Below are 16,560 nucleotides of genomic sequence, written 5' to 3' on the forward strand. Positions count from 1 at the left end.
AACAGTGGCTGACTTTATTTTTTTGGGCTCCAAAATCACTGCAGATGGTGATTGCAGCCAGGAAATTAAAAGATGCTTACTCCTTGGAAGGAAAGTTATGACCAACCTAGAGAGCATATTAAAAAGCAGAGACATTACTTTGCCAACAAATGTCCGTCTAGTCAAGGCTATGCTTTTTCCAGTATGGATACGAGTTGGACTATAAAGAAAGCTGAGCACAGAAGAATTGATGCTTTTGAACTGTGGTGTTGGAGAAGACTCTTGAGAGTCCCTTGGACAGCAAGGAGATCCAACCAGTCCATCCTAAAGGAGATCAGTCCTGGGTGTTCATTGGAAGGACTGATGTTGAAGCTGAAACTCTAATACTTTGGCCACCTGATGCAAAGAGCTGACTCATCTGAAAAGATCCTGATGCTGGGAAAGATCGAGGGCAGGAGGAGAAGGGGACAACAGAGGATGAGATGGTTGGATGGCATCACCGACTCAATGGACATGGGTTTGGGTAGACTCCGGCAGTTGGTGATGGACAGGGAGGCCTGGCGTGTTGTGGTCCATGGGGTCGTAAGGAGTGGGACACGACTGAGCAACTGAACTGAACCACTGCTAGGTACAACAAAATGAATGAAATTTTTAAATGTAATATTGTGTGAAAGAAGCAAAACAGAAGATGCGTAGAGTGTGATTCCATTTATATAAACATCAAAAGCAAAAAATTAAATCATGGGAATGGTTAACACAAAATTCACTATAATGGCAACTTCCAGTGGTAGAGTAAGGGACTGGGATTAGATGAAAATAGTGTCAAATAACAAGAAAATATTTTTAAGAATATGTTTCTATATTACATCTTCAAAAGCAGACTTACATGAACTTGTGTGCAACATATATTATAAAGCATATAAAAAAAGGGGGTGGGGTGGGGAATAGACCTCCCTGAGTTGCTAACTGTTGAAGTGAGGTAAGTTCATAGGTACATGGGAATTCTTTTTATTTTCTCTTCATGTTTGAAATTCTTCATAATAAAGCCACTTTAAAAATTCAGCGCTTTTAATTCTTAATGAGCATTTCTTACCTCAAGAATAAAAAGCAACCCAGATTCCCAGATTTCCCATTTCAGAATGTAAAGAAAAGCATTGCTCCCTATCTTGTAATAATAATAAACACCATACAAAAATTCATTCTGGTTCTTGAACCCAGCCGAAAGCTGAGGTTACAGGGCCAATTAACCCAAATCTAAGGAGAGAAGGGACATGAGCAGCTGTTTACCTGAAAAAGACAGTACTGGACAATAGTGAGAACTCATCTAATACTTTAATGACTAAAGGCAGAGTGTGAGCTAACAGGAGACCATCAAAACCTTGGAGGCCACAAACCAAGAGGAATTCACATTTACTCACAGGATTTTCTCCAAGGACCTCACAGGAAGTTCACCAAAAAAAAGGAAAAAGAAAACAAAAAATGGGGGGCATGGCAGGAACCTTAGAAACTGTCCCTTATGGTTCCTTGGAGAGAACAGCAGCATTTACAAGAGTGTATTAATTTCCTTTAATAATGATATTATTAAAAGAAGAGAATCTTATCCAGTATAAAAAAAAATCATATAAAAATACAGAGCCAAAAAACCTGTCATAAAAATTGTACAAAAGCACACGTAAATTGGAATTTTTTTAAATAATAATACAAATTACAAAATTAGTTCAGGAAAGCTTTAATAAATAGCACTACAGTCAAAAGGGAGAACCCAATGTTTACATGGGACTTGGGTTAAGGAGAACCTAATACATTCCTTAAAAGGTATAAATCTATCATCTTAAAAAAAAAATTATAGTGTTCTTTAAAAAATCCAAACAGACGCCAAGACCGCCTGGGTTTGAATTCCAATTCTACCACTTACTAACTTTTTGTGTCTCCATTTCCTCTTGTGTGAACTTGGGATAATAACCTTCACGGTTTTTGTAAGGATTAAATGAGTTAAAATGTCTGGTACATAAATAAACATAAAAGTACTACTATTCTAGACAATTTTATGAAATGATTTTTACATCTGACTCTTATAGCATCCCTGGTTTTACATAAAATATTAAAAAAACTGAAAGAAATACAGCATATAACCCTAGTGTCTAGGTATAAATAAATACTTCTGTGAAAACTATCCTCAGAAAACAAAAGTGTAAAGAAAGTGTTAGTCTCTCAGTTGTGTCCAACTGTTTCCGACCACATGGACTGTAGCCACCAGGCCCCTCTGTTCATGGAATTCTCCAGACAAGAATAAAGAAGTGGGTTGCCACTCCTACTGCAGGGGATCTTCCTGACCCAGGGATCAAATCCGGGTCTCCTGCATTGCAGGTAGACTCTTTACCGTCTAAGCCTGCATGAAAGCCTCAACTTCCCCACAAAAGGAATAAAACAGCAATATTAAAATATTCTATTCCAAAAGAAGTTTAAAAAAAGTTAAGTTCTTAAAACTATCTTTTTATCAAATGTAAAGCATAGCCCCTGTGAAAAAATGTTTTTAAGTTCAATAAAGTTGACGTAAGAAAAACGCTCTTAAATCTGTTCCAGGATTTAAATGCTTTGTAATCATTTGCATTTTCTAAGTACACTGTTAAGAACGTATTTCCCATGACCAGGTTCATCATGTATCTAGTAATCTTGGGAGTATGGAACACAAATTACTGCCTTAGAAAAGACACTGTTTATTACACATATAAAGCTCAAAGAACAGCTTTCAGAAAGATGGAAAGTATTAATAAATACACCAGCCATATAGTTGTTTGAGCTTTATTTTTATATGCATACAAGTGTCAAAAAAACAAAAATTTCAAAGATACGGGGTACAACATATCAAATGAAATCATTTAAAATTATTTTAATGTATACACAAGTAATAGTATAAAGGACATGTATATGATACATTACATAATTTGTTCTGAGGTTTTGAAAAGCAGTATTTTGGGCTTTGAATTCTCATACTATTATCTATTACATCATTCAAGTAACACATATTTCAAAAGTTTAAATTTTTTAATAATAACTGAATTGACACATAACTCTAAGACAATCTGATAGATGAGCTGCCTTTGCCAAAATAGTGTTGTTCAATTCTTCTACAGAAAGCAAGGAGGTTGCTGTAGTTTTTCACCTTCTCAGAAAGTTCATCATTGGTCATTTGTGTAGTAAGAATAGTATACAGATGGCCAAATACCAGTGCATCTAGTTCAGTAGGCCTAAGACAAAAGCATAAATGAGAGCAACATGAACAGGGTTTAACTTACAAGGTAGAATATACACTACTTTTTAAATAAACACTTTATTATTATATCTAAAAGAAAAAACTAATTTAAGAAATAAATCCTACCCCAACCTGATAGAATTTATTCTATTTTACTGGAGTTTCTATTAAAAAATATGAAAACTTCTGAACTATGATGTGCTGGTTATGTGACTTGCTTTCTTAAATAGTGTGTGTGTTAGTTGCTCAGTCGTGTCCGACTCTTTGCGACCCCGTGGACTGTAGCCCACCAGACTCCTCTGTCCGTGACATTCTCCAGGCAAGAACACTGGAGTGGGTTGCCATTCCCTTCTCCAGGAGATCTTCCCAACCCAGCGACTGAACCCGGATCTCCCATATTATGGGAAAATTCTTTACTGTCTGAGCCACCAGGGAAGCCCAAAGTCACTCAGTCTGTTCGACTCTTTACAACTCCATAGACTATACAGTCCATGGAATTCTCTAGGCCAGGATACTGGAGTGGGTAGCCTTTTCCTTCTCCAGGGGATCTTCCCAATCCAGGGATCAAATCCAGGTCTCCCACACTGCAGGGGGTTCGTTACCAGCTGAGCCACAAGGGAAACCCAAGAATAATGGAGTGGGTAGCCTATCCCTTCTCCAGTGGATCTTCCTGACCCAGGAATCAAACTGGGGTCTCCCACATTGCAGGTGGATTCTTTACCAACTGAGCTATCAGGGAAGCCCTTCTTAAATAGTAGTACCATTTAAATGTGTTAAAATAATATTAGTGTAAATAATCACATTAATTTTATTAAGTTATTCACTAAATATATAACAGGTCTCCAATGAGCCAGTAATTGTGCCAGACGCTAAAGATATAAAAGTAAGAAAGCAAGTTTACTTACCCTTTTTAAAGTAAACTTAGCTTTCTGAAGGATATACAAAAATGGCTTCAACAAAAATTTTTCCCCTTTAATTAAATATCCCTAACAAAAAGATGAAATTTATCTACCTTGCTACCAATGGACTATATATGGGATATCACAAATTTACATTATATTAAAATAATTACAGTAGACCTGTGAACAAGGCTGGCTGGAATTGTTGTTAAGGTCCACTTACATGCCAAGTTTTTTTTTCAATAAATAGATACTACATTACTACACAATCCATGGTTGACTGAATCTGTTTGCAGATGCGGAGCCACAAACACAGAGGTCTGACTTTAAAGTTATACATGGATTTTCAACTGTAGCAGAGGGTCAGCACCCTGAACCCTCTCATTATACTGTATTAGCACAATATTGGGCTTCCCTGGTGGCTCAGATGGTAAAGAATCCACCTGCAATGGGGGAGACATGGGTTCAATCCCTGGATCGGGAAGATTCCCTGGAGGAGGGCGTGTCAACCCACTCCAGTATTCTTGCCTGGAGAATCCCCATGGACAGAGGAGCCTGTAGGGCTACAGTCCATGGGGTTGCACAGAGTTGAACACAAGTGAGTGATTAAGCACAGCATGGTATTACTAAAAGGAGAAAACACATCATTATATGCCATCAGTAATTATTGCTGTCAATCCTACAGTGGCAGTCCTAAATTATAGAAAAAATATGTTAATCCACCTGAAATGTAAAAATATGTTGCAGTAACCTGGTTTGGCAAAATAGACCTTTTCAGTTCAGTTCAGTCACTCAGTCAGGTCCAACTCTTTGCGACCCCATGGACTGCAGCACGCCAGGCCTCCCTGTCCATCACCATCTCCCAGAGTTTACTCAAACTCATGTCCATTGAGTCGGTGATCCCAACCAACCATCTCATCCTCTGTCATCCCCTTCTCCTCCCGCCTTCAATCTTTTCAATCTTTCCCAGCATCAGGGTCTTTTCAAATGAGTCAGTTCTTCTCATCAGGTGGCCAAAATATTGGAGTTTCAATTTCAGCATGTCTTCCGAGTGAATATTCAGAACTGATCTCCTTTAGGATGGACTGGTTGGATCTCCTTGCTGTCCAAGGGACTCTCAAGAGTCTTCTCCAACACCACAGTTCAAAAGCATCAATTCTTTGGTGCTCAGCCTTCTTTATAGACCAACTCTCACATCCATACATGACTACTGGAAAAACCATAGCTTTGACTAGACGGACCTTTGTTGGCAAAGTAACATCTCTGCTTTTTAATATGCTGTCTAGGTTGGTCATAACTTTTCTTCCAAGGAGCAAGCGTCTTTTAATTTCATGGTTGCAGTCACCATCTGCAGTGATTTTGGGGCCCAAAAAAATAAAGTCTATCACTGTTTCCACTGTTTTCCCATCTATTGACCATGAAGTGATGGGACCAGATGCCATGATCTTAGTTTTCTGAATGCTGAGTTTTAAGCCAACTTTTTCACTCTCCTCTTTCACTTTCATCAGGAGGCTCTTTAGTTCTTCTTCGCTTTCTGCCGTTAAGGGTTATGTCATCTGCATGTTTGAGGTTATTGATATTTCTCTCCACAACGGGGTTTTGTCAAATCCCAATTCTGCCACTAACTTACTAGCTATGTAACCTTGATCGCCACTCATGAATGACCTCTTGTAGCTGCATGGCTTTATATGTCTTCATGTCACTAATTCCTAAATATTTATCTCCAGTCTGAGTCTCTCCCCTGAAGTCCAGAATAATACATTCAAACATCTCCACATGAATGTTCAATAATGATCTCAAATCAGCTTGTCTCCTCATCTTCTTAAAATTAAAGTCTATATGCACCTATATGCACCAACTGTTCAAGCCAAAAATCTGAGTTCCCCTTGAGTCTTCTCTTATCCTCTCACATCTATTAGCAAGCCAGGTGAGACATAACCACCAAAATATGTCCTGAATACCACCACTTATCTATTATTATCTCCTCATCTGAACCACCATCATCTCACCAAGACAACTGTACTACCCTCCTACCCTATCTCCCTGCTTCTACTTAACTGCTCTGCTACTTTTTAAAAAAATATCACCAGCTCATACCACGCCAAGCATAAAACATTCCAATGAACTTCCACTCTACTTACACTATCAAGCCAAACTCCTTACCCAAAGCGTACAAGTCTCAGATGATCTGGCTCTGGCTCACCTCTGCAGCTGTGAAAGTGAAAGTGAAGTCGCTCAGTCGTGTCTGACTCTTTGTGAACCCATGGACTGTATCTGCCAGGCTCCTCTGTCCTGCCAGGCTCCTCCGTCCTTGGGATTTTCCAGGCAAGAGTACTGGAGTGGGTTGCCATTTCCTTCTCCAGAGGATCTTCCAAACCCAGGGATTGAATCCAGGTCTCCTGCACTGCAGGCAGACTCTTTACCGTCTGAGCCACACCATTTTCAACACACAACCATAAATGGCTTTGCTTCTTTCATCTGAACATAAAGTAGCCAATCTTAGGGACTTGACCCAACTATTCCTGCTGCTGGAACACCCTTCCCTTGACTTTACATTGCTGGTTCCTCCTTGTTTTTCAGAATACAGCTTAAATGTCACATCTGAAAGTCTCCCCTGACCATGCAAACTAAATTGGGCATATAGTCACTTACTGTGATGTGATCCTATTTTAATTCTCCATATGACACTTAAAACTTTCTCATATTTGTTTTTAATTGTCTGTCTCCTTCCACCAGGACATTGTCTACTTGTTTCCTATTATGTCCCCATTATCTAGAACAACGCCTGGCCCAAAGTAAGTTCTCAATAAGTATGTGTTTAAATGAATCAATAAAAAGGTGAAGTACTTTTCATACCATATTATAACTACTTACTTAATGTTTTTCTCTTATTCCCTAAGTTCTCTAAAGGTAACAAAGCATACATCTTTATAATCCCAGTTCTTAGCAAGGAATCTAAGGGACTGAATGGTTATATGCTAAATAAATAATGAAACAAAAAGCATCCTAAGCTATATAGAATATTTAATTTTCCAACAGTAGTTATTCACAGTCTTCCAAAGCCTTCCCTCTTTTGACACATTCATGAACTATTAATCAAAGTCAAATGTGCAATTTATGGCCATGTTTAAGAAGGTAGTCAACAGGATAGTTTAAAAGAAATCACAAGTGTCCTGGGACTTAATAGCACTATGATCCTAGCATCACAGATTAAGAATTAATAACAAATGAACACCTGAAAAAAACCAAAGATGCAGAAGGTAGATAACGTAGAGCTGAGGCACTCTATGAGACGTAATACGAACACTAATCCTTCCAAATCCCTAAGCATATTTCTTAAAATGTGTATCTTATCAATTTAGGATTTATTTTTCTAATCTTTACTTAGGATTAACCACCCTCTGTTTCTTGTACTAGAGCCTAAAAGAGATGAATATATTCTGCGATGCAACTTCTAGTAGTAGGGCACCTTTTCTCAATAAATGAAGGCGCTCTGAATGAGCTTCGGTATGAAGGTATGTTTAAACAGAGTGGTCTAGTAGCACCCCTGAAGTGGTTAAAATGTTATCTGCTGCAAATGTAATCTATATAACTCAAAAGGTGCTGAATTATATACAGGTAACAAGCATATAAAAATTGATATGATGTTACCTAAAGACCGCAACTTCACGACCAATTACTTTTAGAACACCTAACAGGAAGTAGGATAAACTACACTAAATCAAAATACATGCATAACTTCCAATGCGTATTTTTTGCAATCCTTCAGCAACTACTTACATTAGCTGACTCTGACATATGTAAGTTACCAATTCCCACAATTCTCTTTTTAAAAAGTACACCGTGTGTGTGCTGTTACTCTTCTCTATTGTTTCTGTTTCTCTTTTCTTTTAATGACTGTATACTGAAATATTGATATTGTTAAAAATAAATAAAGAGTACACCGTGGTAGTGGGACACAACTATATACCACTGCTATAACTCACAAAACTATATACACATAAAAGTGCCAATTTTACTTTTTGTAAATTATACCACAAACTTGACTTTTTAAAAAAAAAACAGTAAACTCAGAAAAATGTTTGCAACTCCTATGAGACATCCAATATTTCTACTGAATCATGTAATCAAGCCAAGATTTCATGTACCTCCAGCTTTAATTACCCTTTCTATATAATATGGAGAGAAAACATAACATTTCCACCCTTCTGCCCACTGTAGTTTGTGTAATTTCTGTAGTTTGTGGATTGTAATTTGGATATAAACAGCAACTCCCCTCCTAAGACGTTTAACATCTTTCATAATGTTACCTTCTCATCCTGCATTATCATCTTTCTACTTCTCTGTTGGTTATCCACTATTCTCTTTTTTCCCAGTTTTACTGAAAAATAATTAACATACATCACTGTGTAAGTTCAGCATGATAGCTTGACTTACATATATTATAAAATTGCTATTAATAGGTTCAGCTAACATCCATCAGTTACCTACTAGTCTTTTATTTGCATATCAAAATAAAAACAGTACCATAAAATATGAATGTTTTCCTAACCTTTCCATTAAAAATTTTTGCACTCATCCTTTTCATTTTCTTCAATTGTTATGGTTCCACATTTCTTTCTTTTGGATACCTTTCATAGTCTATAGTTTCCAAAACATTAATTTTGTCTTGAGTGTTCTCTAATTTTTCTTTCCAAAAACATTAATTTTGTCTGAGTGTTCCCTTATTTTTCTTTCCTGTTATACTATTAACTTGTCATTTCTTCATACTAACAGAAACAATTTACATATCCTTTCTTTATATCGATCACTGATCTTTAGGACTATCACTCAAATTTGTAAATCAAGCTTCTTGCCATTAACTTTGCTATATTATGCTTTGGGTATTTTGCCTGTGGATATTTTTGAGCAATTTCTTCTTAATTTTCTTAACTGGTGATTTCTTAATTTAAAAAACCTCAATGAAATCCTACTCCCCCCTGAAATTTTTCTTAAGGTTCACAAGTATAATTTTTGCATTTCTAATCTATATATGAAGGTATAATTTTCAAATTTTACTATTTACTTAATGGTTAACAGCAGTATTTTTTTCTTTTTCAAATCTCTTTTTCAATTTCTCATTCAATTTAATCTAGTTTTAACCAACATCTACTAAGTTTCCTCTAACAGATTTTGTTTGGAAAACACTTAGACCTGCAAGGAGCTCATAAATGCTTTAGAGTAGTATAACTCTTACTATCCTGATTACATTTATAAAAACTGTTTTTTTTCTACTTCTTCCTCTTTATTAAAAAGTAACAGGAAAATATCACTTTAAGAAAACTTTCAGGTTTTTATTTCAAATCCACCCACCAGGTCAAAGGGAACAAATGATCCAGTCTTTGTATAGGTGTCTTAACAGGCATCACATCAGCACGGTCATGTGTATACAACAGATAGCACAGATTTTATTTGACTTTCATTTTAGAAATATGAGTTTCCCTGGTGGCTCAGATGGTAAAGAATCTGCCTGCAATGCAGGAGACCTGGGTTCAATCTCTGGGTTGGGAAGATCCCCTGGAGGAGGGCATGGCAACCCATTCCAGTTTTCTTGCCTGGAGAATCGCCATGGACAAAGGAGCAAAGAGTCAGACATGACTGAGCGATAAAGCACACACCAACACTGTGTATCATGAAGGATAAAAAGGCCAACAATCATTAGTATCTACTTTGTATTATTTCTAATTTGTTTTCAAATTCACCTTCCTTTTTCCTTTCTACCATTGAGCTTCTTTGTCTCCTTTTCCCAACTACTATTCTTGTGGCAGAGCTCCCCTGGTAGCTCCTTGGTAAAGAATCTGCCTGCAGTGCATGAGATGCAGGTTCAATCCCTGGGTCAGGAAGATCCCCTGGAAAAGGAAATGGCCACCCGCTCCAGTATTGTTGCCTGGAGAATCCCATGAACCAGAGGAGCCTGATGGGCTATAGTCCATGGGGTCGCAAAGAGTCAGATACAACTTAGCACTAAACGGCAACAACAAATTCTCACAACATCTCCCTCAACTCTTTCCCTTTCTTCTCAAGAGTGACTGAGTTTCTTTCATGAGGCCTCTCAACATGTCCAGTAAGTAAGTTAGAAGAAAAGCTGATTCTAATTTTAGAGGGTAAGCAGAAGATTCACAGGGAAATAAATTTTAGTATTACTAAACAATTGGGTAAAATTAAAATTAAACATGTTCTATACTTCAAAAATAAAAATGTTTAACTCTCATATAAGATAAAATTATTTCAAAAACCTACATCTTAATACCAGTTAAACAGTTTCTCAGTTACAAACCTTATTTTTGCACCTATTCTAAACTTTGAATTTTCAGTTACAAGTTTAAAAATAATTACACGGTAGTAAAGTAATGCTCAAAATTCTCCAAGCCAGGCTTCAACAGTACATGAACCGTGAACTTCCAGATGTTCAAGGTGGATTAATAAACTATACCTTTTTTGAGCTTTTCAGCTCCTATGAATTCTGTATCAGAAAGAAAAGGAACTACATAATAGTAACATTTTGATATATTTCTTTTGTATTAGAGACTAAACAACTAGAATCAGTATAGCAAACATCACTAGAAATAAGAACATATAGCTATAGAAGCTTCACCTACCAGGATTTCATGGTTTGAACTCTATGACATTTTCTGCTTCAAAGATCAACAGACTCCAATTTTATTTGAATATCAATTGTATAGCATATACATTAATATAACTTAAATATTTCCTGGCTATCATCATCATCATTTTTGCTACAAATATTAATATCTCTACCAAAAGATGTTTGATATAGCTACAGATGAATGCCTATGAAGATATAATAAATAATAGCAAATAAATCTTTTTAAAAATTATCAATCTAAAAGTCAAGGGATTTTTATTAAAGCTAAAAAAAGATTTGATTCCAAGCAAACCACTGAGGTTAAAATGCTTATTTAAACCAATCTTAAACTAGATCACAGGATAATTGATTCTGATATAGTAAAATAGTAACTTTAAAAAAAAAAAGGAAAAATTCATTCTTTGCCTACATTAGATATTATTTTCCAAATTACAAAAAATTCTATCTTAATGAAACATGAAATACTCAATTCACATATATACATACATATTTTGAATCTATATCCTTCACAATCATTTCTATGCTTTACAATATTTTCATTAAATTTAAAAAAGAAAAAATTTCTAATAGTGCTTGTCCATCCAACAGTATACTGTTTAGTTTTATTCACTTTTCTAGTCCTCAGGGAATTATCCTATACATACAATGGCTACACTTCATGTTTTAATAGTACTTTGCAAGCTCAGAATTTTAAGATGTCATAGTTCCATACAAAGCACCTTGACATATTTCTAGTAGAACCTCTATATCATACTATAATGACGGGTTTACACGTCTGCCTTCAGAAGAAAATTCTTAATGGCTAGCACCACAGTTTAAAAATCTTAGTCTCCCAGAAGCTAGTGCTGTGCCTGATACTCAAGAAGTTAAATGTTTAATGAATGCAAAAATAAATTTTAATGTAACTGTTTTCATAAATATTTATTGATAAAACAATTCCTCTATGACAAAATGATATTATATATATGATAAAATAACAATATAGAAAAGAAACTAACTAAAAAGAATAAAATCCTTACTGCTTATTGAAGAAATATGGTTGTGTTCCCAGTCTTTGAGAAAGAGCTTGACAGCACTGGTCTACATCTTCTAAGACCTAACACAAACAACAGACCCCAAAGAAAAATATTTAAATTAGCAAGCAAAAAAAATGTGTCTAAAACTTCATTTGTAACATAGCTTATAATAAATTTAGGTAACCTTTTATAGTATATTTAAATCAGACAAGAGACCACATAGAGAGCATAAATAATACTTTCTATATAAGAAATAGGAAAATTTGAGAACAAATTTCCTTTAAATGCAAGTACATTTAAGTTACTCATAAGGATTATGATCAAGAAGGTTTTTATCTAAAAACTCTACTCCCCCCCCAAAAAAAAAAATCTACTCACTATAAAAGTTTTCCTGAATCCATATAATCGAATGATTTCACATGTATTAAAATATCTGCTTCATAAAGATGACTCTACTGATCTACCATGAATAGAAAGCATTTGAATTGTTTTCCACTAGTGGAAAACAGATTTTATTTCCTCTGTTCCTTTCAATTACCCAATCCTCCTCATGGCCAGTGGCACAAATCAATGGTTGGCTTGCTAGGACTAGGGGTATCCTTGAAAGAGAGACATTAATAAGCTTAATGATACTTAAACTCATATTTTTATAATTTTGCTACTTCAGTAAATTTAAGACCAAAGAAAAGTGGGAATATTAAGCACTGCATTTAACAGAGTTTTGTTTTTTTTTTAAGCCCTGATGATGCAGATCTATATTTACTGGCATAAAAAATGCCCACAATGTATTGTTGAATGGAAAAAAAAATTAGGTTAGAGAGTGGTGAGTATAATATGATCCCACTTTTTAAAAATGTTATTAAGAGACATCTAGAAGAATGTTTTTCACATAGTTAACAATGGCAATTTCTAGGTGGTAGGATCCAGAGCAATTTCTATTCCCTTTTTGAAGTTTTCTGTATTACATAATTTTTCTTACGATAAGCACGTGTGATTTTTACAAAACAATAAACTACTTCATGTCAGAGAAAATAAGAACAAATGGTTTGTTAATTTTTTTTTTATGTTGGGATTTTTTTTTAAAGGACTATGAATTTTAAAAATTCTTTTTCTTTATGCATTAAAGTTGAGGGTTTTATCAAGTTCAACCTGAACTGACCTGGTCCAGAGTCTTGTTACCCCATCCAATAGCTTTCATCTTACGTTTGACTTCCCACTGTTTCTGATAGGCCAAAATATGATTCAGAGGCCAAGGGTAGGGAGATCCATACCTAGCATGAGTGATCTAAAGCAAAAAGATTATGTTAAAATTGCAATCCTAAAAATAAAGTGCTTTCACAAATAGATTTCTAAAGGAAATATACTTGCAGAGAAACAAAAACATACCTTGCAATCTTAAAATTAAAATTTTAAACCATTCCCTTTAAAAATATATAAACTTTTATGTACTTTGCAACCAGTTATATCAAACACATAGCTTCCCCAAAATGTATGTGCAAGCAAAATTAAAGTTAAGTGAAAAACTATATCACTAATGGTACAAACCACAATGTTTCATTTATGAGCAGGGACTTACGATTCTGAGCAAAAGTGTTTTTTCATTAAATTTTAATTAAGATAAATGCTGCAGAACCACTCACCTCTCCTACAGTAGCATCATCACACCACTGAAGATACAGCTAGGAAAAAAAAAAACCAGTCACCAAAACTTTAGAATATCAAAGAGAAAATGGATAAAGTAAGTTATTTCTTGCCAGAGTAATTTTTTATAAACCAGTATCATAGCAGTCACATATGTGAGGGTTTTTTTCTTCCCTTGGCTAATGTTCTACACAGAATTATTAAGCTTAATGATGGTACCTTAAAAATATTTTTTATTCATAAAATATATCTCTAAATGCCATTAGAGTATTTCACGGATATTACTTAGGAAAACTTCACAAGACTAAAATAAAATGATTACTCCTGTTTACAAAAAGGAAAAACTAGAAATGAAAAAACAGGCAACTTATTCAAACATAATGATCAAATGATCATAATGATCTGGGTAACCATACTAGCCCTAGAGTTTACTTGACTATTTTCCTTTATTTCAGTAACTTAAAAATAATCCATAAGAAAGATAATCTGTTATGAGAGAAAAAGCTTATTTTCAAGGCCTATTATCTTCTATTATACCTCTGCAGTCAACAGCATATTGTTGACTAATTCCATGTAGGCTTTCATTTCTGCTTTTTGAACTTCATCCAGCCCATCACTAAGAGAATGGCCCTAGAGGAAATTTTAAAAAATTTTAAACAGCATCATATTAAACACAAAAACTTTCAGTTATCTTACTACCAAGTAATACAACATCAATGTTTTACTGCAAATGTCCAAAGGATTAGTTTCCAAAATGTCCCCAAAACATAATTATTTTATGTGAAAAAATAATACTTTGCTATGACTACAAAATATTAATAAGAAATATTTACTTGTCATTATAAAACTATATCATTCAAGAGATAAAATTTATTATTTCACCAAAGAAGAAAACAAGGATGGTCAGTAAACTGTGTTTTTTTAAGACACTAAACCTTAGTGATAAAATAAATTCTAAAGATTGACATGTGTTACTTATAAAGTGGTCAAAGATTTTTTAAAGTGTTATTAGTAACAGATAGGGAAACAGACACTAATTTTTAAATTCTAATACACTACAGTAATGACTAGACATATAAAATAGTGTAAACTTTAGTTCAATCTGATGATCTGTTGTAAAATTTTTAAAATGTATATCCTATAACACTGTAATATCACTCTTAGAAATTTATGCTAAGGAGATAATTTAACAAGTGTACAAAGGTGTATATAAAAGAATATTTATCTTAGCACTCAATAACAGCAAAAAATTGCCAACAACTTAAGTGTCCATCAATAAAGAATTAAGTAAAAAAATTCTAATACAAAAGATGCTTTGGAACTGTGGTGCTGGAGAAGACTCTTGAGAGTTCCTTGGACTGGAAGGAGATCCAACCAGTCCATCCTAAAGGAGATCAGTCCTGGGTGTTCACTGGAAGGACTGATGCTGAAGCTGAAACTCCAATACTTTGGCCACCTGATGTGACGAACTTACTCATTGGAAAAGACCCTGATGCTGGGAAAGACTGAAGGCGGGAGAAAAAGGGGACAACAGACGGTAATATGGTTGGATGGCATCACCAACTCAATGGACATAGGTTTGAGTAGACTCTGGGAGCTGGTGATGGACATGGAGGCCTGGCGTGCTACAGTCCATGGGGTCGCAAAGAGTCAGACACAACTGAGGGACTGAACTGAACTGAATTGAATACAAAAGAATACTATGCAACAATTTAAAAGGATAATACACATCTATAGTCATTAACATGGAAGAATTTCTAAACATATTGATGATTTTAAAAGGCAAGTTTCAAAATAATACTAATAGTATTACCTATACTTTTCTACATATGCAAAAAAAATTCTGGATGGATGTCCCCCAAAATGTTAATGGAGGTTGTTCTTTGATAACTGTTAAAATCTAAACTGAATAATGGGTAAAGGAGTACATTCAACTTGTAAACATTCTATAACTCCCTTCTCAAAAGTTAACCTGATATTTTACAACATTTTCATTTGTGACCAAAATTCTCATAAACATGAGTGAGAAAATTATCTCTCATTTTGTAAAGATCAAATGGCCTCTTTTGCCATTGATTTACATTAGGAAAGTTAAAAAAAAAAAAAAACTTACTCTTCAGAATATTTCTCCAGGAGTTTATATCAGCATTTTATAAAACTAGGTTAAAATCAATGTAAATGCTACGACACACTAAAGATGATAAATGACCTATTTAAGAGTAACTGTGATCAAATGCATTTAATATCATTTTTATTACCTTGGCTTTAACGAATTGGACTATTGGACCAAGTTCTGATACTACTTGATTTCCTACATGAATAAAAGGTATTTTACCTGTGGAGGGGGAAAAACAATGTGAGAACATGACCAGTAAATTAAAGTTTGTGCTAAAAAGGAAATCAACACAAAACTTGGTTATGTCTTATTAATACAGAGTTTTGTAACATTATGACTTTTTAAAATTATAGTTAAGCATGTATATTAAATTATAAAAAATTTCTAACAATTTTAAAATAAAAGAAACAAGATTCATTTCTAGAGCTCTCACTTGCATATAATAACATAATACTCCCTTTCAGAGCTAACACTAACAAATCACTATGCAGCAGTAAATACTAATTATCTAAATTATATGAGCTAAGCCTAGACATTGTTTCACGACTGATAGATTTTTAAAACTTTAACTAGGCCTTCCCTTCAGACTACAATAAATCAACCTATATTTAAACAATATTTATAAACTTTTTTTTTTACATCTACTACCTTCATATCTCAGACAACCATTGAGGTCAATTGTTTAAGCACATAATGGTACATTAATAAATGTATCTGATTCAAAAATATTAGGAATTAAGTGAATAACAATCTTTGAAGGTATGCTAACTTATGAATTATAATACAAAGTTTGCTCCCAACACATGTGGGAAAAAAAGAATAAATAGTATGCTTATAAAAACTGGCTTCTCCACTGTTTACAATAGCCAAGACATGGAAGCAACCTAGATGTCCATTGGGAGACGAATGGATAAGAAAGCTGTGGTACATACACACAATGGAATATTACTCAGCTATTAAAAAAGAATGCATTGAATCAGTTCTAATGAGGGGGATGAAACTGGAGCCTA

The 16,560-nt window shown here is 34.6% G+C and overlaps 1 protein-coding gene across 5 annotated transcripts in view; it reads right to left on the reverse strand.

Moving 5' to 3' along the window:
* Positions 1 to 2,767: 2,767 nt before the first annotated feature.
* MTX2 (metaxin 2) overlaps positions 2,768 to 16,560 on the reverse strand; it is a 67,142-nt gene continuing 53,349 nt past the window's right edge. For 3 of the 5 annotated variants that reach the window (XM_061135053.1, XM_061135057.1, XM_061135056.1), the window contains 6 exons: positions 15,693 to 15,769; positions 13,972 to 14,064; positions 13,434 to 13,472; positions 12,953 to 13,078; positions 11,797 to 11,873; positions 2,768 to 3,227 (listed from right to left, as the gene is read on the reverse strand). In XM_061135053.1, coding sequence (XP_060991036.1) covers positions 3,053 to 3,227; positions 11,797 to 11,873; positions 12,953 to 13,078; positions 13,434 to 13,472; positions 13,972 to 14,064; positions 15,693 to 15,769 — 587 coding nt within the window. In that variant the 3' untranslated portion in view covers positions 2,768 to 3,052. Of the gene's footprint in view, positions 3,228 to 8,441; positions 8,513 to 11,796; positions 11,874 to 12,952; positions 13,079 to 13,433; positions 13,473 to 13,971; positions 14,065 to 15,692; positions 15,770 to 16,560 lie in introns of all 5 variants that reach the window. The other 2 variants (XM_061135055.1, XM_061135054.1) reach the window with 2 other exon arrangements.

The sequence above is a fragment of the Dama dama genome, chromosome 33 (assembly GCF_033118175.1).
Source record: "Dama dama isolate Ldn47 chromosome 33, ASM3311817v1, whole genome shotgun sequence".
NCBI classification, from domain to species: Eukaryota; Metazoa; Chordata; class Mammalia; order Artiodactyla; family Cervidae; genus Dama; species Dama dama.